Source organism: Haliotis cracherodii, unplaced genomic scaffold (assembly GCF_022045235.1).
Source record: "Haliotis cracherodii isolate W230 unplaced genomic scaffold, xgHalCrac1.p SCAF_23, whole genome shotgun sequence".
NCBI lineage: Eukaryota > Metazoa > Mollusca > Gastropoda > Lepetellida > Haliotidae > Haliotis > Haliotis cracherodii.
Window position 1 is genome coordinate 5596153 of NW_027266279.1, and position 25027 is coordinate 5621179.

The 25027-nt window shown below is 39.5% G+C and overlaps 1 protein-coding gene across 1 annotated transcript in view; it reads right to left on the minus strand.

The window, feature by feature from the left end:
- Positions 1-9313: 9313 nt before the first annotated feature.
- LOC139471675 (cholecystokinin receptor type A-like) overlaps positions 9314-25027 on the minus strand; it is an 81471-nt gene continuing 65757 nt past the window's right edge. Inside the window, exon 2 of the mRNA XM_071254122.1 lies at positions 9314-13486. Coding sequence (XP_071110223.1) covers positions 12153-13481 — 1329 coding nt within the window. The 5' untranslated portion in view covers positions 13482-13486 and the 3' untranslated portion in view covers positions 9314-12152. The remainder of the gene's footprint in view (positions 13487-25027) is intronic.

A 25027-nucleotide genomic window follows, 5' to 3' on the forward strand; every position in this document is an offset into this window, starting at 1 on the left:
TGAAGTATCTTATATCTGTAATAAACAATAACGGTCACTCACTCGATGTATAAAGTATGGGTTGAAAATGAAGTATCTTATATCTGTAATAAACAATAACGGTCACTCACTCGATGTATAAAGTATGGGTTGATAATGAAGTATCTTATATCTGTAATAAACAATAACGGTCACTCACTCGATGTATAAAGTATGGGTTGATAATGAAGTATCTTATATCTGTAATAAACAATAACGGTCACTCACTCGATGTATAAAGTATGGGATGATAATGAAGTATCTTATATCTGTAATAAACAATAACGGTCACTCACTTGATGTATAAAGTATGGGTTGATAATGAAGTATCTTATATTTGTAATAAACAACAACGGTCACTCACTCGATGTATAAAGTATGGGTTGATAATGAAGTATCTTATATCTGTAATAAACAATAACGGTCACCCACTTGATGTATAAAGTATGGGTTGATAATGAAGTATCTTATATCTGTAATAAACAACAACGGTCACTCACTCGATGTATAAAGTATGGGTTGATAATGAAGTATCTTATATCTGTAATAAACAACAACGGTCACTCACTCGATGTATAAAGTATGGGTTGATAATGAAGTATCTTATATGTGTAATAAACAATAACGGTCACTCACTTGATGTATAAAGTATGGGTTGAAAATGAAGTATTTCAAATCAAATACAAAACGCGTTTTTCAAACACGGTTGGAATATCTCCAATATAAAAAACACTAAACACATCTGTTTATTGACAACACCAATTATCACTTGTATAAAAGTACGTTACTGTAAAAAGACAAATAACCTGACTATTCAACAGTGTCTTGACTGTAACTTATGCCAATCAATATCCCGAAGGATCCGGTCTGGACTGTATAAGGAGCTATCGGGTTGCAGTTGGAGTAAATCTCGTAGAACATTCGCTACAAATGGAGGCTCGAGGGAGATGCGAGACAATATTGTCACACGAGTACATGTTTGTTGGGATTCTGACGGAACTTCTCGCGACAAGTGTCTTTCAGAAGTCCTCAGGGGTATGACCTTGCTCAGCGTGATTGCAAAGAGTCGTCAAAACTGACTTGCAGCTGTGATGTGAAGCACTATTAACTAGACAGAATTGGTAATGAAATACTCTGAACATTGTATGTCCGATTTTTAAACATGATATTCCGTCAAATTTGAGGTAAAATTGTTTTAAACACACATCGAGAAGCATGACCTGAATATGCTACTAATAAACATTTTTAAAAAAACTGGTATCACCAAGGTTCGTAATTGCGTTTGCAACTCAGACAAAACGTGAATTTGAAACTCGATTAAGAGTAGAATATTATGGCCTTGTGGTCTTAGGTGCAGCCGGGCAAAGTTAGTTCAGATGGATATCATTGGAATGAAACCTGCATTCATAACTTGTTATCCCGAATACACTTCCATCTTATAAAATCACATCTTTATGGTACTCCACACTATTGATTTTTGTATTGTCCACGATTTTCGGATTTTGGCACGATAGTGTTTCTTAATGGCATATGATATTTTCATAACGCTTTTAAATAAACTCCAAATCACCACATTTATCAACAACAAAAGCGATATTATTATGTTAACGTGATAAGAGACAAACTTTAGAAAACTTACGTTAATCTCCCTGCGTCTTCTGTTTCCTGCGGATCGCTGGTGACATTTCAATGACATAAAAAATAGTTTGTTGGAAATCACTCAACACGTTAATCCATAAACGGAATAGGAGTATAACATCTTTGTCCCTGGTGACCGAAGCTTACAGTCAGCTTCCACGTCAGCAGGCGGATTTGTCAGCCTGTAGCGCCGTGAAGGAGTCGGTTGACATAACGGAAGAAAAATAGCAAAACTCATGACCTTAGCTTAAATCAATATTTGTGAACTGGGACTAGCTCTATTGTGTCAGGTTGTCGTAGCTTTAGTTGTTTATAAATAGCAGTATACAGTATAAATGAACTTTAGAACTTACATTTGGGACACCACGTGAAATTGATTTTTGTTTGTTTGTTGTTTAGCGACGCAATCAGAAAAAAATGCAACCATATGACATTTAAAGGCGTGGCCGTCCTACACTTTCTGATGATTAAATTGGTAACCTAACATTCATTAATGTCACAGTCTTCTGTTAATCCTAACTTGTCTATCTTGATATTGACAATAAATCATATATAACGTACATCTCACTCATTTCACTCTCACTTTCTCGAACACTCAGCCACCCATCCACTCTCTGTCACCACCTCACTCACTCACCCACTCAGTAACTCAGTCTGCAAACCAGATATTTTTTACATTAAAACTATGAGCCTAAATACTTTTATTTTAAGAACGGATAATTTCTTTTTGTTGTTGTTTGTTGTTGTTCGTGGTTTAGAAATATGGGAATCGATGTCCGACATCGCCATGATACCGACCAAAATCACCAATTAATACATTAGAGAAATGTGTCATCTTTCATCTACAAAGGACCTTTTAACCAAATGAACATATGTTGTTGTTCAAAGGATTCGCTAAACATTAGTTGAAGTCCGTTTTTGATCTCGAAGTTGTTAAGTATTACTTGCTGGATAACATGACACGTTGCGTCGCGTAGGGAGGAATTCAGTGTATTTCAATGAAGTTAGTCCAATACTCCAGGAACCCATTAAACATTGTGGGATGCTCTGGTACTATTACACTTGTTGATCTAAAGTCGCCTAGTTGGTCGTCTAAAAAAGATTAGACGTATTCCACTCGTGCCCGTCTTCTGTTATTTTAGTCCGCCTCTCCGTAGGCTCATGATATACTGACCCGCAAAAGAAACGTCACCATGGATAGATATATGAGAAACCTTACTTGTCCAAACACTTTTTAACGTACTTCGAGACATATTAAAAAGATGAAACTAAGCAAAACTGATCATCAAGGTTGAAATTAAAGTGTCAAATGTTCTGAAAGTGATACACAACACTAGTCTCTAGAAAATGGCATCACAAGTCAGTATCTCGTGTGTCCGCCATGTTCATTGATGATTGCCGTGCAATGTCGATATATGGAATGGATGAGGCGGTTGATGAAGACCACAGGCACTTGAACACACACTCTAAGGAACGCCTGACGCAGTTCAGCTGCAGTTGTCGGCCTTGGTCGGACGTCATTCAGCTGCCTTTGAATCTCGTCCCACAGGTGATCAATGGGATTTAAGTCGGGACTGAGGGTAGTCCACTGCATGGCTCTGATGCCATTCTGCCTGACGAAGTCTCTTGTTGCCCTCACAGTGTGGGCAGGGGCGTTATCATGCTGAAACTCGTGGTTGCGGCGACGTGCCAAATGAGGTATGGCGTGTGGTCTCAAGACTTGATCAATGTACCGAGCTGCTGTGACATAATTGCCTCTCCCTGGATCGATGTTCTGGAAGACCACGGGGCCGACCCTATGTTAAAGACCAATTCCACCCCACACCATGATGCTCGAACCACCCCACTAGTCTCTCTCAACAACACAAGAATCCGAATAACGTTCCCCACGGCGTCGCCAGTCTCTCTCTCTCTCTCTCTGTGATGCCCACTGAAGACGGCCCCGGCGATGACGTGGTGTCAGAATGGGTCCTCGGTGTGGCCTGTGACAGTGGAGTTGTCTGCTCGTCAATCGTCGACGCTCTGTGTCCGCACTAATGTGTCGCTGGTGTGTCACAATGGTCTGTCGAGCAGTTTCTGCAGCAGTAACAAAGCGATCTTGAAGCACAATCTGACGTCGGGTAGTGACCCTTGGTCTTCCACAACGTGGTCGGTCATCTGTAGTGTTGTTGATGTGGTACTGTTGCTGGAGCCTGTATATGGTCCTGACGTGGACTTGAAATGCATTTGCGACTTGCCGGGCGGTTTGCCCAGCTTGCAATCGTCAAAGGGCTTGGTGTCGCTGATTTCTTGTCAATCTTGGCATGTGGTAGCAATTCAATAACGAATGAATGTTATCCGATCTGGGTGGATTTTTATAGGGCACGAAATGGGGGAACGCATGTGCATTTCAATTTGCACGGAACTCCCGTGCATCGGGTTACCATGACCGTTGCCGTGATGCGTTTGGGCGATCGGTTTTATTGTCATCTGCTTTGTTTTTTATCATCAAATTTCATTTTTCCGGACAAGGTAATGTTAAATTTTAGAAACTTTGACGAATATTACCCAGATATTTAAATGACAATTTTTCATGCAATGTTACTTGGGGTGACGTTTCTTTTGCGGTTCAGTATAGTACAGATTGTGTCATGGCCCATCAACAAGATACGTTACTTGTCGCAAGGTGCAACTCTACTGTGGGGCGGTATCCAATTCATTTAATAAACAGCCAAAAGGCAAAAGCCATGAAAATATCTTTAACCTTTCACTACAATCTTAGTTGAGACTGTTGATGGCAATAAGACGCTTGTTGGGCTCCCTGTTGTACTGTTAGAGCAGGGACGACGAGAAGATGTTTAAAACGGGCTCAGATGAACAATAACTACGACTTTTTTTAAGTCAGTTTGAAACCTAATGCCCAAGTCAGTCTCACGATCCCTGAACCATATATTTTTTCTTTCGCCCAGCTCTGAGTAAAACAAATGTAGATTATGGCAAGGTTCATATGTTCTTGTCTGAATTTCTCACATCGCTTTGGATCCTTTTCAAAAAATAAAATGTAGTTGCTTGTTCCTTTCAAAATTATATATTTTCTGAGACTACCTTATGCCCTGGTAATAAACGAGTGAAAATATAACATACCGTCATAGGTCACTGTGCTGGGAAATGTGAGTCAGTAGAGTACTCAAATTTCTGTACATATAGTGATCTCGGTGTTGCAGAAGATGATTAACATCTGATATAATATTATGTTATATTATGACTGCAGCGTGATGTATTTAAACAGTAATATTGTGAGGCTTTCGTAACGAAAATATAATCTAACATTATGACTGTTGCGCGATGTGTTTAACTCCAACGTGACGATATATGATATACTATTATGACTGTTCCATGATGTATTCACCCAGTAATAACGCAACTACCACGTGACGAATATACTACATGACATTATGACTGTTACGCAGTGTATTTACACAGTAATATTATAAATAATACTACCATGACACGTGAAGTATATTTTAAGTAGTAGTATGTAGTGTTTTGTGATGTATTTCAATATAGAATAGGAACTGTTACATGACGAGGATATAATATAATGTTATAACTGTTACGTGATGTATTCAAATATGAATGCGAGTAAGGTGCTCATTAATTAAGGTTTCAAATGTTTCAAGGTAAACAAATATTGTTTCAGTCGATTACCGGTGATACAAACCGCCATCCCACTTAATATGATTTTAAAAAAACGTCAACGCCAGAGCATAATACTGTTATATAAGAATAATCGATTATCTACTGAAACAGATTCCATTTGTCATAAACGGCAAAATGTGGTGTAAACTATATAAGTGTATCACTGAAAATCAGAAATGACACAAGGTGTTCGTGAAAAGGATAAACATGTTCCATTCCACCCGTAGCACCCGCCGCAAAATGCATAAAAATACAAGTGTTGCTGAACAACTGTACTCCAGTCATACAACGGTTGCTTGTAGACAATCAAGTCCTGACCAGACAATCCAGTCATGATTAAACGACACGATAGTGCGTTTACCGATTTTGTTAAAACTAAAAACGATGTGTTTACTTTGAATTACGTCTGTTACGCACAAGTAACGTGAAACACGTGCTAATTAATTCATAATTTCGCTAGCACCAAAGCGTTTGTTTTATCTTTTTCACAGTAGAATGTAAATGGCATTAAAAAAATTGCAGTATCAGTGACGACAGCTTGAAATTTTCGTTTCTGTTATGCACTTTTATATCTTATATCACTCGATAAAGGAACTATTAACTGTACATAAACGTTGCAGAAAAAACGTAAAAAGTTGTTTATATATATATATAAATATCAATCCTTAGTTCATCAATGTAATGGACATAGAAAATCATTTGACTGCTCTAAAGTAGCAGGTAGGATAAGGGACGTTTTGCCCCACTAAAATTATACATGTTAGTGAAGACAACAGTGAAATATTGGTGTATGAAATTTATGAAACATTTTCAACTGTTTGACAACCAACATGTTTGTCTTTCTAACAGGTGCAAGATTTGAACTTCTGGTATGATCAGAAACATATCAATGGCTTGTGTCATCACTTTTTTCGTTTTTTCTTTCGTGTAGTTTTCACCGCTGTTTTGCATTTTGCTTCCTATGAAATTTGTTTCGAGGGATGATAGAGACTGGTCGTTCCCTGACGTTGACGTTTTGTGTGTAATTATATGGATGAGAAAGGCCGATAGATCCAACTTCAAGAGAAAACGTAACTTTTTGACTCGAGATGCTTCAGTTACCAAGATGCTTTATGCTTGTTCCGTTGTTATCTACACCCCCCAATAACAGTATCTCGGGTCAATATGTTGAAACAATTCTTTCTGAAAACACCAAAATCAACCTTTTCAATACTTTTTAGCCTTATCTGAAAATTTAGTGATGTCTAAAACATCCAAGTGTTGAAATGAACACACTCTTGCTGTCCTCGACACGGATACATCTGAAAACTTTCCAAACAATTTCTAAATGTTTTCCTTATCGTTTCCGTTAAAGAGATCTGCGACCCACACGTGGGCCTTTTCACAACTTCCTTGTCCTTTCACGATCGAAACCGCGCGCTGCTTTTTGTTTAAGGCTTATCGCCGCTATATCATAACTGAAAATGAAAATGCTGAAAATGCAGAACGTGTTTCTCCCGAACATGATAATGACGTATTAGCGCTATATTGTTAGTTTCAGTGTCTATCCAACACTGTACTTTCGTGCTCCCTCATTGCATAACTTTCCATATCTTTGTAGACGATGCAAACTTGCGGTCACGGTAACATAAAATCTTTTTATCGACACCCGGTGTCATCACTGATTTCAGTGATTCGTTCATGTCATTTTCACCGCTGTTTTGCCTTTTACGCCCAATGTTTCGCCTTTTGCGCCCAATGTTTCGCCTTTTACGCCCAATGTTTCGCCTTTTACGCCCAATGTTTCGCCTTTTACGCCCAATGTTTCGCCGGATAATCGAGAATGGTTCATCTCTGGAGTTGACGCTTAATATCATTAACATCCATGACTATTCATATCGTGTTGTGCTGAGGCAGACAATCGTAGGAACACTGTCTAGGTAGACATTAATCCCAAGGAAATCAATTTCGAGGGGATTAATCATACTAAATCTTTACTTCATCTTTGGGTGACAATATATGGTCTGTGGCAAACATCACCTTAGTATCTACAACTACTACTGCAACTATTCATACTTCTGCCTCATCTTCGCAGTGTGATTGTGTAGGTGTGATCGCTTTGGAAGTCTTTATTTCTGTAGAACGTCAAATTGCTGAATAGAAAATCTTCACCCGAAATTCTGCTCGACGTTTGGTAGGGAATCTAGCTAAAGTTTAATACAGTACGTTGTTATCCTTGTATTGGACAGTCAATAACTCTATGACATATATATTAAACATAACCGATTGAAATTTCGAATGTGCTTGAAAAATGAAGAAGTCGCCCTCTTGAAAGGCGTTTTCGAGTCTCAACAGCACTGGAGAACTCGATATATGTAGCCTCTCCCATGCTGTTGTCAACAAGGGAAAGGGGACATCCAGGTGTACCGTTGGGTGTTTTTCGCCGGGCCAGACTTTCATTTATATTTTTGTTCGAGTCAAGTTATGGGGATTTTTTTCTATTCCCGGAAGTGGAAACGTTCGATTCCCAGAATAGACACGCAATACGAGTAACGAGACCGTCAACGCGGAGTAAACCCCTTTCAACGATTCACAATGACTACATCAGTGTCATGATCCAATCAGGTTCGAACCCCACATTCGCTCCGATGATGATCCCTGCTTGCTCAGTACCAAACTCGAACCCATTGATTTAAACAAGGTGTCAAGTTGCTACTACTGCGTCACTCTGCAATCCAGTCCTTCAACATTATCTGACACGCCGGGATATAATTACAATTCTGTTCAAACACTCACAACACTTGTTTTGCAATGTCTTACAGCGATAATGATCGTGAGTATGATAGGGGCGACACTCAATGATACAATCGATTTCTTCCTCCTTCCTTCCTTCCGGGCCTCGTATGACCATTAACAGCTACTGGCATATTCTATTATACGTGGGGGTGGTATCCTATTGGTTTACGCGTTTGCTTGTTACGCCGAAGACCCGGGTTCGGTTCCCCACATAGGTACAATTTGTGAAACCCATTTCTGGTGTTCCACCTGCTGGAATATTGGAACAGCCGCGTTCCATTGGAACAATACCAACTCACTCATTCACTATTCTACATCTGTCCTAATTTGGAAGGCACCATAACAATAAACACACATTATCAAATGATAAGAGAGACAACTGAAGACAGAATTACTGAAAAGCAGTGAACAGAATTTTAACTAACACCAAATTAAGTTAGGATAAACGTGTCTGTATATTATCTACGAGATCGCCTATTCTTACTTCAGGCCACCTTAAATATTTCCTATTAATTTCAATCAGTTTGAAGTTATTGAAATTGAAAATATTAACGAGTGACGTTAAAAGATGGTACTTGTTGTAACCCTGTCTGGCGCTCGGCTTTAAGGGGCTAAAACAAGGACTGGTCGGCTTGGAGTCCGTCGACTGTGTCTGAGTGGGGTATTAAACTGCGTCATGGTATCTCGGCTGGCACTATAAATCGCATCAATCCGCACTAGTACGAGCAGCTACACACACACGCACGCGCGCGCGCACACACACACACTCTCTCTCACACACACACACATACACACACACACACACACACATGTATGCACGTCGCACGACGTTAAACCACATTTCATCAAATATGGTGATAACCAACAAAAACGTATTTAACACCAGGATACATTGTTTAATACACAGAGGTGTCATCATACACCATTCCAAAATAAGGGCCATGCTATATTGCTTACCTGCCCCAAACATGGATTATGTACAGCTATATACAACAACAATACTGACATAGCCCGTCCAGTATGTATAGCCACGAAAGTCCAGTCATGTACTTCAAGTAGGGGTCAGTCTGAATACATGACTGTCATTTCGCGTCACATCAGGCAAACTGATTATCAATTTAAAAACATGATATACGAACAAATGAACAACATACATATGGTACAAGTTTGCATTTTGAATGTTTCGTATATTGAGATACCACCATCAAATCTACAGAACACAAACTGAAATGCAGTGGTACTGACATTCACTAGATATTCTTTAAAACGTTACTGCACGTATGAAAACATACCAACTGAATACCACGAATATTTATCGGTAAATGTACTAGTATTTACACTTTTTCTTTTTAAATTAAACGCATCTCCTATTTTGTACGTCACGTGAATCACACTGTGCAAATGAACAAAACAATACCAAGAACCAGAAAAGCAATACATGAGCGTATACTTTCTTTGATCAGCAGTGTACGTGTAGACTTTGTTGAATTTTGGTAAACATAAAGTTGTTTCTCAAATGAATTGATGTTTTAACGAACACAAACTGAAAATAATAAAATTATATTATCCCATTACATGTTGATAGATACTAAGTAACACAGATGTATTTTAACATAAAAAAGAATTTATGATGACACATTCAGTTATATAATGAGTTATGATAAAACGTCTATGGAACATTAACAGCTGTTTTAACACGTCATATGCATGTATATTTGTGAGTAATTTAAAGCAATAGGACTTCAACGGTAATATATTTACAGGAATACTTTCTGATATATACGACAATGCTATCACGGTACAGGCGTTACACATTCCTATTTACACAAATGATGCCAGGGGATACACACATGGGATCCAAGTGTACTGCATAAGTCAACTGTAAGGACAAAGAGCACACTTCAATCCCCACTAATGTTAAGCTCATAGAACTGGTGACATAGTAAAGGGGTACGAAAACATATACTAATATAAAATATATGATACGCTTCACTTTATGACAAATGAGCCTGTCTAAGACTAGAACATACTATATGCATTTGAAGTAAGTCACACAGCACAAAACGATGTTCAAACAACCATCCACCAAATACCAAACAATTCAGGTTATAACGTCTTATGATGATGCATGTATCACTTTTGCCTATAAATGAACATCTAATTAGTGTATAGCTGTATATGAAAAACAAGTTTTGTTTGAGACATGTGAACTGGAGACGTGGTGAATCTGGTGCGGCAAGTGGGAGTATTGCATCAGTAAGGTCAATATGTGATCGGCACGTGAACCAGGCTGTCAGCGTTTAAACTGTGATGAACACAGAGATATTTCTGTAGGTCGTCATTCAACACACTGCTGCGACAAGGAAGTATTCATCATACATGCATTGTCATAGATTGCACCGTCAAGGTAATAATCATCAATGCATGCACTGAAACACTCTTCTCCACCAAGTTAATATTCATCTAATGCATGCATTGACATCTAATACACCGTCAAATTTTACAGCATCATGTTTACCCGCAAAATCCTCGCATCCATCGTCTTTGGAGAAAAACGTCATCCTATATCACAGCCCCTCTGGGGGACGCCACAGCTGCCGCATAGAGAAGGGAATGAGTTTTACAGGTTATGACAACCACGTGGATTAAGTAAAATTAACCTTTGATCAACCATGGTCATCTAGGCGATGCTGAATGTGGTTGAATACATGCGTACAGTTGTAAAAGGCCAAGGCGGAGCGCTCAGATACCGTTTCATCAAGTTTAAAGTTCTGCAGCACAATGTTAGATCAACTTTGTAACATAAGCCAGTGTCACTGTGCAATTTACAAAACAGAATCGGCTCTTGAATATCAAGCAAGATTATGTCTGCTGTAAAGTAGTTCCGGTGGGATGGATGACCAGCTTGGAATAAAGGGTATACAATTGTCTAAACATATAATCTAACATCTCTTCTCGATCTGTTTGACCAGTTGTTGCATTCGTTAGTCTACTTGTATGACCAGTCTTGATGACAAAACAGGTTTATCTGTCCTGTGCAAATCAAAACATTTGTCAACTCCAACTGTCATACAACCACACGGACCATCGTAAAGCATTGCCACTTTTACCTTTATGTCAAGCTGACTATGAAGTTTCTACATGCACAATCAACCCAGAGTTAGAATGGTCGGATGCTGCTGTTTATTTCGTACTCTCTCGTCATTTCCACATACGAGGCTGCGAATATTTTAAACGCTCATTAAATTTGTTATCTTCTCTTCGAGCAGCCCAGGATCCACTTTTGTTTGTTTTTCTGAACATTCATATGTCACACTTCTATTCGCCAGGACATGTATTCATTTGTTTCAATTCAAATCTTTGAATATAGTTCATGTCCTACCAGGCTCTAAACAATAATTCACATCATCAGCGCGAAGTAGATATATCATGCAATCCATTGTCCAGAGGTGTTTGGGGACGTATCACAACGCAGTTGTGAAATACAGAAACCTGATTCGATTTATCCCATCGTGAAGTGTCATCTTTCACCTATTCAATTCACATAGCTATTTCCGCCACAAGTCAATTTCAATTCACAAGTCAATAAAGTTTCAAATACCACTGACAAATCACATGCTTTGTGCACACGTTCTACCATTCTTTGGGTATTTACAATTAACAAATTCCATAATCACACAATGATATTAAGTTACCAGTTTCATACACTATCACTAGTGATCCGATTCTTGCAAACACGACCTTCGACATTGAGGGTAGGATGAAGGTAGCCACATGGTTGACACTCCGTAACAATTAAACCAAGGGTTTGAATCCAAGGCTGTAAAATGTGTTTCATTGTCAGTGTCCCACTAAATTCCCCAGACGTCACTGAGATCTTGCTTCATTGTTCTCTCATTCACACAGAAAGATGCTGAAAGTGTTTCCAGTGTGTTCTGTAAGCTTGGGTCCTTGGTCACCATGCACATGTAGGTTACGATTACCACGCACAGAAAGGTCAAGGACACCAACTTCTCTGCTGGTTTATTGCTTGGAGATGAATGTTAACAACTAAATATTTTATGAATGTTATCTTTGAAAATGTGATTCATGAAGGCATAAATGAAAGGATTGGCAACGTTGTACACAAAATAAGAATAAAAAACAACGATGACGGTAGGAACAATACGGTACGTCATCAACCAGGCTGGCAGGAAAGCAACGATAAACACGACTGTTACTGCAAACAACATTAAAGCTGTTTTGATATTCGCCGCTCTCGTTTCCTCGCGTAACCTTTCTGCTTCATAATGCCTCCCAGAATTCCTGTTCCCGGAAGCGTTTCGACCACGATCCTTTGTCATCTGTTCGTTGTCGCCATTTTGTTTTTCCTCATCGTGCCCATTGAGAAGAGTAAGGCGCGTAGCTTCATATCCATTCTCTCCGTTGATGTACGTGCACATTGTCAACTTCTGCTGCAACTTCCTCGACCGACGTGACGTGATGAACTTGTAGATCATGCCGTACAGGACGCCGACGATAACCAAGCAGAAGAGGTACAAAGAGGAGTACACCTTTTGGTAGATGTTCACAAAACCAAAACTGAGGATTTCCTGCGTTGGCTGACAAATGCCGATATACATGTTCATGGTCGTGTACGGTCCTCGGAAGCCACTTTCCCTTATCACAGCCCTCCGGGTTATATTGTGCACAGACATGTATTGAAACACTCGACTCATCAGAAGCTTGTTTATGTCATTTTCTTTCGGGGACTCGTCAGCCATTGGTCGCATGCTGAATATCCTGGGTTCCGTTATGGATGGTATTGTTGAGTTCTCATCCAAGTCTGGGGAACTGTAGTCTGGTATCACGATGCGTTGATAGACGCCGAACGCTAAAGCTGTAACAATCCCAAGCGTACAGGCAAACAAGGTCAAACAGCCGATAACAATTTTGGTTCTCTTTGGAGTAAGAATCGTCTTCAGCGGATGACAGATGCAGAAGTAACGGTCGAACGCTATTGCTACCATTATGAATGCCGAAAGTGGTATCTCCGACGTGATCAAGAACTGGTACAGTTTGCACAGGAAGTCGTACCGGATGTCGTAACGAAGGTATTCCACGACAATCGTAAATGGGATTATTACCATGCATGCGAACAGGTCAATAACAGCAAGCGTAATGATGAACACGTGAGCCGTGGTCTTCTCACGGATTTTCTGAAACACGAATATAACGAGGCCGTTGCCGACGGAGCCAACAATGGTGAAGACGGAGAGAATAACAATGAGGGAGACCATCTCCCCCGTGAGGGGACGATACAGCGTGTCCATGTTCCAGCTTTGGCTCAGGTCGGAGAGGGTCTCATTTGGCTTCAATCGGAAATACATCATGCAGCCTGAAATGACAGAACAAGATGTCAGTTTCACTTCCCTGATCTGTTCTTATGATTGCACTTGTTATTTAGCACGAAAATAGCTACATTCAGTTGGACCTAATCCGTACATTGGCTAAATTAGTCCATTATGTAAGTAGATTGATTATTGGATACAGCAACATGGCAATTTCAGATGAAGAGATTAGTTTGCTTTTAATCAGTCGTACGGACAATATAAGACAGTCCTCTAAAATCAATGGAGATATCAAGCATTCAAGGGTTCGAAACAAATCACAGCAGTTTCCTACCGAATGCATTCACAATACTAGGGATGCTTTTTAGAATACCTCAACAGAAATAGATGACAAGGCTGAGTGGTCATCCAGCAGTGTCACACTGTCGTGAGAGAGGGGACTCGGTGCTTTTTGTGGAGTGGTAAACAACAACATCTCACTGAGACTGTGGTCCTCAATCCGGTAAAACGTATTGATTTGTTTAGGGAAATATTTTGTTTCAATCAGCGCTTCAAGTCTTACAATATCCCTTTTCTCTGAAAGAAGGTGCTGTCATTTTACTCAAAACACATCATTATTCATAGCATCCAAGATGTCAAGCGAACTATTTGTGTCGTATTTTGTTAATTGTATCTGGAGTAAAAACAAGGCTTGCCATTGTGTTACAAACACCACATAGCGTGTTGGTGTATATTTTATGAAACCCATGGAAAGGTGTCTTATAACATTCAAGTCTCTTGATACTATTGACTGTGCAGCGCAGCATCAATATTATCTAATGATATTTGATTTTATCTTATGATGCGTGAACAGTTTGACATGAATGATTAGGATGCACCGCTAGTTCCACCGACCGTTGCACCCCTGATGCACTGTAGCCCCAACAGGTAGTCAGCAATGTCCTGAGCTTCATGTAAGCTACTTGATGGTTGGTTAGTTGGTCTCTTTTGAACGGCGTGCGCAGCAATATTCCAGCTATATGACGGCGGTCTGTAAATAATCGAGTCTGGACCAGACAATCCAGTGATTAATATCATGAGCATCGATCCACGCAATTGGGGTCGATGACATGTATCAACCAAGTCAGCGAGCCTGACCATCCGATCCCGTTAGTCGCATTTTACGACAAGCATAGTCGCCTTTTACGGCAAGTATGGGTTGCTGAAGACCTATTCTACCCCAGAATCTTCACGGGTCGTAAGCTATTTGAAGTGGAGGTACACTTACATGCGAGCTATTAGAAACACACCAAGAGACCTGTCCCAAGCAGATGAATTCAAGTAGAAGCATATCTTGGCTACCAAAAGCATATGTAAGCTTCTTGGAGATTTCGTATATAATAAGTGTAATACATGTAATAAACTTTCCGGAACCTGTTGCAAGCAGTTAAAAAGGCTTCGCTAAATTTCCTACATACTAGTCCGCCCCAAAACTATTTAATTGCTGACAACCCCAATGACATTTACACATAAACTTCAGAGCAAAAGAAAGTAAACACTTCCGTTTGATTTGGCCAAATTAATTACAAACGTTATCAAATAGTTACAAGGCTAAAACAGTCGCCGAAACGGTACGAACTAACGGTCCAAAACACAATTACAGATACCGCATCAAATATTTCACTGTCCAATAACCATTTCTTGTTTGTTTAATTTTAGACATCATCAGACATGGGTGTATATAATTATACTTTCTTTTACCCCAGAGTATATATCAGTACCATTACATAAATGTAATACCAGCACATCGATAAGTATACAGAGAAGGATTTTGAACTGGCAAGATCTTTGTGAAATTTCATCTTAATATCTACAATGATGAAGCTCTTAGTTGTATATAAATGTGACTTTTAGGGCTGTTATTTATTGCCTTGAAAAATAAAATATAAACATGAGAAGTTGATTTTGATGGATGGAAACTTGCTTATATGTTAAACCCCATCCCCCATCCCCCATCCCCAAACACAAAAACCAAAACAAACCAATCAAATAAATAAACAAATAAACAAAAATTTAACACAGTAAGTGAGAATGTAAGGCCACGTGGAATTATTGTACTGCTCCCTTATACGATGACAGGGATAACCAAAACAATTATACATATAGCAAGCCTGGGGTAGCTCTCCATTTTGCCCATTTTGAAATTCAAGGGCACCTGACCGGCATCTCGCCTACCTGTGTCCACTACGACTCCACTTTGCAATGTTAGGTTCTTCGGCGTAACGAGCAAACGCTTTAACCACTATAGGCTACCCAGCCACCCCTATTCATCATGGAGGCTGTTTATACTTATCGAAGTGATGGGCTGGAATTCCCTGTGTTGTGCCTTCACATACTATCGAGATATGAATAGCTCAAACCCTTGCGGTACAAAGGTTTTAATGATACCTTGGAATGCATTGATTGCCAGGACAACCGTGCACTTTACACCCATAATTGACACAATGGGAGGAAATAATCACTTCACGCTTTTTCTTTTGTTTTGACGAATATGAATAGTTTCCATTTATACCGTGATGTTAATTTAATATGTTGTTAATGATGTTGGATTAGAGGGATAAAACACGCACTGGTCGGCCCGGAGTTAGTATGCTGTGTCTGAGTGGCGTATCCATATTAAACTGCGGAATTGTGTATACGTTGGCTAGCACTATATAACTGGCATAAGTCGGGACTTGTAACTATGAGCAGACATGGTAGCAAATGTTTGCATGGACTGTAAATAAAGGATGAGGTGTGCTGGGTACATTGATACTGCGTTTGCAAAGCAGTTGAAAATAATACAGATGTAATATTCAGTAAATATTGAATACTGTGACATTTAATGCAAAAGAGTCAAAGGTCATAAAAGACATTTTATATGTCGAGTTAAATATCATTTTGTCTTATCGACACTCGATACATGGAATATCCTTTTATATGTACTTATTTTATTTTTTCGTTGCAAATGTGACACCTTAAAACATAAATTCTCCCTACCTAACACACTGGGGCGGTTCACCACCCCTTGAATTTGCGACTAAAATAGTAGTTTTGTGTTTGCAAAATCTTTAAAAAATACAAACATTATTTGGGGGCACAAAAATTCTGTATCATACATATACATAATTATGATAATATACAATATCAATTATAACAAAAAACTGAACTTGAAAACTTCCAAACCGCTGTTGGAAACGAAAGAATACACGCTGGTCAAGTAACAAAATTGGCGCTTTGCGAAACGAACAATCTCGATTGACGAGTTAAGTGAGAAACTTACAGTGTATAACGAAACATTTCAAGAGAATAACAAACACCCTGAAGTGATATTAACTCCATAAATGGCCATCTGTCATTATTTCCCCCTGTCAATGTGGAACTAACGTAAAGAGGATGTCAACAGTTTGTGTACGGGCAAGACACTAACTATAAAGGGAGACAATTTGAGGGGAGGTCACTCTTGTATGACAATAGTTCCGTGAAAGTGTTATGTTCACAGCAGTAAAATATCAAGTGTTATGTTCACTGCAATAAATAAATATCACTTTTCTCAACTTCAAAAAACTCTGTCTTTAACACATTTAAGCATATAATAAAAGTTGTTATTCTATGTGTGGATCCTGATTTGCAAGCTAGCGATCCGGAATACTTTTTAATCAGGAATATATCGTTTTTTCGACGAGACGTCGGAAACACGCACAACTATTCACAGATGATCAGAATTGAAGGTTATGACTTTTAAGTGATTCGTGCAACGACGAATTTGGTGTCCATTGTAATGCAGGTTTTGATTGGCTCATAAATTGTGCTGACAAAGTAGAAGTGCAAAAGTAAATAACATACGCATTGTATTTAAAAAACACATACAAAACACGCTTTGAGATACCTCTAATACACACGAATACAACAATGATAACAACCATAAAACATGAAATATTAAAGGAAAACGTATTTCAGTAACAACAATATTAAAACCGAATACTTGTAGGGATTAAATATTTTTTGGATCTGTTTGTTCTCAGATGTGGCATTAGCTGTCGCCGTCCAAAAAAATACAAACATACTGCGAATTCATATAAAATTTTATTCGAAAGATTAAGAACGCTAGTGTGAAAAAGGAAGGATACGTGATCAAACGGAACCCCGGAAATTGTAAATCGTCATCAAAACAGTTGAGGTGAGTTAAGATTTCTTTTTGATATTGAGAGAGCCCTTTCAACATTAAATGGAAACAGCTGAAATACTTTCAACAAAACAATGGTGGAATAAATATATATACTATTTCCGCCTACATGAAAATATCTTAATTTTCCTGAAAATATCATCCGTGTTGGCAGTCAACGTGAGCTTATTGTACATGATTGTTCTAAGGTACTTGTATTCTGTAACAATTTCCACGGTTTTTTTTGCATTTTAACTCTTTTATTGCTTCTGAAACCAACAGTATGTTCTTTTGTTTTATTCACATTTATCTGGAGATAATTGTCTTGATGCTAAGTGACAGAATAGACAGGATGTGAAGATCACTGCAGTGAAGCAGATCAGAGACGTTTTTTCACGTTGATGAAGTCAAGGATCATAATTACTCCGGACAACTGTGAGATTCGAACCCAAACCCAGCGGTTTCTGGCACGACAAAGGACAAACACTACAAATCGAGTTGCGGCCCCTTACACCTCTCATCCGTCCGCACCCCGGTGATACAGGTGAAAGATAACACAGGTGCTCCGTAAGTGAGCAGTTCAAACGATACAAATCATTGTCTCACTTACCATGGACAATACTTTAATTTTATTGGTAAATGGGGTTTTGAAAAGTTTCCTTCTTCCTCTCCACAGCAATGTAGAACTGGAAATAACATACCCGGCAACAAATAAAAACTGCGTGTTGCAAAAAAGTCGTATTGCAAAGATCGACAACTGGTTTAAGATGGAAGCACTGCACGTCACTGTTACGTGGAATCGTGGGATTTAAAAAATCTTAACATTTATCCTGTATAATCTTTGAATGTTCTCAAGTATGCATAAAACCACACCTGAACGTGCTGTGTAATCTTTACAAAACGAATATCTGGGGGACAAAGTTTAGTTCAGTTTAGATGAAAGTCCGGATACGTGAGATTATGCTGATGAAGAAATAGAAAATATGATTAAGTTAAGATATGTGATTTATGATAGCAAACGTTGTCCGTTATTGACAGTCATCTGCATAGAAAGAAAGAGTCCGGTTTGGGCGGATTTTATAATATATACCAGCTTCCAGGGGAACCAATAGTCCCAAGATAAAGACACATAACCTGTTCTGGCAAAACAGATCAGCGATAACTATGAACGTGACTTAGCCTAACAGACAACGGATTACATCTTTGTCGAGTTTAACCAGCATCTTACCTTGAATCACACGGAATGAGCTCGTCTATCCTTGGCAAGGGTCTAACTTCGCCCGAAAAAATGGTTCAAGTCAGGCATAAGAGATCACCATAAGCTATCTTCAGAGAGAAGCTGAACACACTCTACAGCTACGTCGACGCTTGCCGTTTCTGTACCCTAGGAATACCTCACGCAGCAAGAGGGGGTCTTTAACGAACTTAAATATCATCCGATTTCTAACTTATGTCCCGAACTATGTAGTTTGTAGCTAATTATTTGGTTTCATTTCATCTCAGACAGACACATGATTGAACCTGATAGTGAACTACCCGACATGAACATTGCTGGACAACTGGTCATCTGCGGTTTCTCCTCGACATGACGGCACGCATAAGTAAGATAGGTGACCACTCCTGTGTCCATCTCGTGTCGGTTCAGTTGTATCCGATTTCATTAATTACTTTGTAGGTTTTCCAAAGACCACTAGTTTGCGTTTGTCAATGTTTGTGGCGGGAAGTCAAATCGTATGGATTCCCATTTGATTAACTTCAAACGTTGATCTCCGACACATAATTGTGTGGTCTAGCATTCAGTTCCTCAATAACTGTTATCGTTATTTGTGCTCAAGCAAACACACATTTCTCATCATAACAAAAAGGACATTCAAATTGTGATTGGAATTTCAACATGATTTCCGCAGCCTCATTACGTTGTGTGAGATACTTTACGATGATTAGTTTTGTTCTTGATATTCCTTCCCGCTCAATGCTGAACTTATTTGTAAACATTCTTGTCAATCTTTGATGTTCGTCAACCTGGTCCCTTGATCGTCATGAAAACATGCACAACTGTCATAATCTGACTACGGCTGAGATTATTTTTGTGTGATAGACTTAAAGTAATGACTTTATCGGTACACAAGTCAGCATCAAAATGTAATAAAAGGTTGGCATGGATATAAATATAGTATTTACAGATAAGAAAAGCAACACTTAAACAAACTGAAAGTGTATTGTATCAATAAGATCATGTTCCCCTCTCTCTCACGTGTGGCAGTGTGCATTGACATGCATCCGAAACACCGCATTCTGTATATATTATTACACCGTCCTTAATATCTTGGGACCGCCTCCGTGGTCTAGTGGTAGAGCGTCCGCCCGGAGAGCGGAAGGTCCGGGTTTCGATCCCTGGCCACGTCATACCAAAAGACGTTAAAAGATGGTACTTGTTGTTACCCTGTCTGGCGCTCGGCATTAAGGGGCTAAAACAAGGACTGGTCGGCTCGGAGTCAGTATACAGTGTCTGGGTGGGGTATTCATGTTAAACTGCGGCATGGTATCTCAGTGACCTAGCACTATAAATCAGCATCAGTCCGGACTAGTACAAGCAGCCACACAAACACACACACACGTACATGCACGTCGCTATATAAGTGCAATAACCTTGGACGCGACGTTAAACCCCATTTCACCTCACCTCACCTTAAAGGGGCACTGATCTAACGCGATTCCCCGGACTGGTTGTTGCCTTTGTTATTGTTTTTGCCCCCGTGGGTACCCGGATGATACGCAACGCAACTGAGCGTGACCAGAGACTTGGCTACCGTCTGCAATGACAGCTAAATACACTTGGAGGCCGGTGGCAATATTTGTTTTACGAATTTTTTCATAAACACTGATTGGTTAACTGTGATCTATAAAGATTTCGACAAAGGGCGCATGTAAATTAATTTCTTCAGCCTAAACAAACAGACAAAAAGAAAGGCGGAGCTCATCGGATTTTGAAATACCCCAGATGGTTATAGTTTAATACTAAAATGCGCGATAGACGTTGTTTTCACAGGTCTTTTCCTTTGTAAGCGTGTATATACTACCGTCAATTTGTAAAATGTGATTCTCTCAGGCAATTTATAAAATGTGTAAATATTTCAGTCATTTTGACTCAAAAATCTGTCCAGATTGATTAAGACGATCAAAAGGGCCTACAAACATCACAACAGATTATTATGTAGGATTAGAAGCCAAACAACATAGAAATGTACTTTTCAACGTAAAATTTTCAGTCTCTTGGTGATGACATTAAACATGAAAATGTTTGGAATTCGTTATCATAATAATACAGATGGAAATGTTTTTCAGTCACTTTGTAAAATAACTGAATATTTAGGCGTTTAATAAATTTGAAAATGTTACACATTTTGACAGTAAAAAAATATACACACTATAAAAAAAGGCTCAGGTGAAGTATTTACTTTGTGTTGCAAGTCAAAATAGTGTAAACGAAAATCGCAAAATTACCAAGCAGGTGACTTATCAAAACTTCGTCACCATTACCGATGCTACCCTCAAAGATACCTACATTTCCTTATTATCTCGAAAACTGTATTTCATTTTGTTGATCAATGTGACCATACGCCCTTATTACTACCAATAAAGTTACTAATGCGCTTACGAATTGCGCAACAGAGGTCGCGAACTAGTCTAGATTTCTGCTATACATCCGGGTACTCACTGGGAAAACACAATAACAAAGGCAACAACCAGTCCCGGGGAATTGCGTTAGATCAGTGCCCCTTTAATATCTTGTACAGTTGAGACAGGTGACACTTGAGTATCAAGTGTACTGTATAGATACGTGAGGCAGGTGGGAGACATGCACTAGAGTACATCACATAATCTCATCATGTGCGTGTTGTCCTGATAAATGTCAGATTTTCAAAGCATAGCTCTAAATTGAACAAATCGCGGAAGCACCTGAGGAAGTCATCACTCGCGTGTCAGTACTCCCTGTCTGTCTTCACCTGACAACACAACGTGCACTTTATCACAGAAGGGAACTTTGTAGTAACCTATCAAAAAGTATGGTGATCGCTCTTTTGAAAGAGGTGGACCCGACCTCTAAAACAAGATTCCCTTTCATATCAAGTCAGAATAACAGTTATGTAATTTTAAGTCCGAGAATTACTTCTTCAAGGCTGCCTTTGATCTTTAATATGTTGACAGTTTTCAAGACGCAGTTGCGTTCGAGCTGAAATTTTAGCGCCATACAAATATTTGTGTGCATGTCTGAATCAGGAAGCAGGGGAGGCCATCATAAAAGTGTTTGATTTGCTATTTATTCATAAACATATGTTTATGATAAAGTCGGAATTGTACAGTGGACTTATTATGATTATGGGAATTGTTTTCTGGCTTTTATTGAGTGAGGGCAAGTTGTTTCAATGCTGGACACAATGGGTGAGAACACTATGTTTTGAACAGCTCTATAACAATTTAGTTCTATTCACACTGCTGATCACTGTTTACTATTATTGCCTGTTACGACAAGCAGAGGTTGCTTTAGACCAATTCTAACCTGAATCTTCACGAGGGACTGCCATTATTAATCCTGCTGACCACCCTTGTGGTCTTGTGGATGTAGCGTCTGTTCGGAGAGCGGAAGTCGGTGGTTCGATCCCCGGCCGCGTCGTTCAAAAAGACGGTTCAATATTGTAGTTGTTGTTGCCATTTCTGGCGCTCGGCATTAAGGAGATAAAACAAAGACTGGTCGGCACGGGGTCAGTACACTGTGTCTGAGGGGGGATATTCCTGTTAATTTAAGGCGTGGTATCTCAGTGGGCAAGCACTACAAAACCGGTATTAGTCCTGACTAGAAGACGCAGACAGACAAACACACACACACACACACACACACACACACACACACACACACACACACACACACACACAGAGTTTACCTCACTTACCTCGCCTCGCGCGTGCTCTTACCAGTGATGCTTCAGGAAGATTATGTAAAATATTAAGGGATGGGTCCCTTTGGGGACTACTAGAATATCGTACACGGATTACATTTCTATTCTTTCCTTATGTAATATTTCAACAGCTCCAGACTTTGTTGTCTAGGTTTTCACAAATTTTGAGGTACAATCCATCATTCTATTTCTGCGAAGAGCGGCATGTGATTCTTGCTCACAAGTTCTTTGGTTTGGGTTACAGCTTTCAAGGATTTATCGGTAAACCTTTAAAGAATGTATGCCCAATGCAATTCCTATCCTGACTTGGACCATATGTCCCTGTGTTCTTTATCGGGTGAACATTTGACTTGCCTTTGCGTGTGTTTATGACGGGTGCCACTGGTGGGGCAAGATAGGCTCATCTTTTCATTAACACACGTGGATATGGTCGGAATCATACGATGGACATTATGGAAATGTTTTTGGCAATTTGTATTCACATTATTGACTTCAAAACACATCATCTCTTCCTTTCAGAATGACTGAAAAATAGTTTCCGTGCAAAGACACAATATGTACTCATTTCACATTATATGTGTGGACCGCTTCGGTAAACCTTTAAAACATGTATGCCCAATGCAATTCCCTATCTTGACTTGGACCATATGTCCCCGTGTTCTTTATCGGGTGAACATTTGACTTGCCTTTGCGTGTGTTTCTGACGGGTGCCACTGGTGGGGCATGATAGGCTCATCTTTTCGCGAACACTATTCGGTGGCATAGTGTACTTATTGTTACGCTGTCTGGCGCTCGGCATTAAGGGGCTAAAACAAGCACTTGTCACACACACACACACACACACACACACAGACACACACACACACACACATACACACATACATACATATGCACGTTGCGACGTTACAACTCAATTTGTCACCTCACCTTTTTCATAAAAAGTCCGATGGTTGGCTTTTATATTTGGGAGATAAAACTCAATACTCCAAACTACACCTTTTGAATAGAAGTTATAAAGCGTGAACGGAGGCACAATGTATGTTCTTAAACTGAGGCCTGGGTCTATTGCAAGAAAGAGGTCATTACAATGACTCTGTGGGATATCCAAAATTGTACTCAACTTGGCGTAACGATGTTAGGAATAGAACCTTCTGCGTAGCGAAAGTCTTCTGCGTAGAGGATTAATGTTCTTATCGCTAGGCGAACCCATATGACCTTTATTTCAATGTAAACGAAAGTGGTTATATACTAATCGAGAAAGTAAATCCAACACGCAAGGAACTATTCAAGGAAGAGAGCCTCGGTAGATATTTAGAAGAACTATCATAAAGCCAAGGACCCAAATTTTGCTGTTCGAGCAAAGAAAACTCATTCTTGACATTTCGTAAACTCTGAAAATCTTCGACATCTTTGGTCGAATTCTTAGGAACCTACTATATTTGTTTGAGACAGAATAATGTTTTAGTCAGCGTTTCAAGATGTAGATGTATTCTTCGCTGAAAGTAGGCACCAAACATTTTGTTTTGAACCCACTAAACATTATCTTTAAGACCATGCCAGGGAACGATTTATTCTTTAAAACCCGAGGACAAATGATGTTATCCAGCATTTTCGGGAACGAATGATTTGAACAAAAAACAGCGACTTGTACCGAGCCCCTAAACGAACGAACAAGATGCCACCAGGTACGTGATTTGTATCATATAAAGTCTTACCTGGTGACCAACGTTACCCGAGTTGGCAAATACGGTGTATGGAATCCCGAGCTTCTATATTCCTTCTTCCACAGTAACAGGCCTACGTACACCTTGACGCCGCCAGACCAGCGCTCGGAGCAACAAGCCAAGTGTGACAGTTTGTTTGGACATTGTCACCACTCAAGTGTCAGTCCAACCACTGATTCAACCAGCAAGTCGAGTTTTCGAAGTACCACTGTGTTTACTTCATTAACAGTCAACAGACCACAAACCCACAGCAATTCACTTCTAGTTTCTACTTGATATGGCTTGCCGCTTTGCCTGCCGTTAAGCATCAGTTTGGCATCCACGGGCCTCGGCACAGAACCGATTCATCAAGCCAAGTATCTCATCTTTCAAAGTGTTCGATAGGTTGACACAAAAACCAATCTTCTGAAGACAGCAACTCACGTGACTTAAGTTGTGAGTTTTCAAGAAGGATCAAACGCACAGTCTCACTTCGCAGATAACGAGATGCAAGCTCAGATGGTCCAGATACAAAGTTTGTTAACATTTGTTCCTTTAGCTCACATTGCACAACAATACGTTCGATATATTTCCTCAACGATCTTTTTTACTTCACAGCAGCGCGTAAATATCACCGCGTCATAGTCAAGAACCCGTTGTTTGTTAGATACTGCATAAGTGACTGGTGGGTTGGGGAGCAAAAATCATCTATAAAACTAATACCGTGGCAGGAAAGCAGAAATG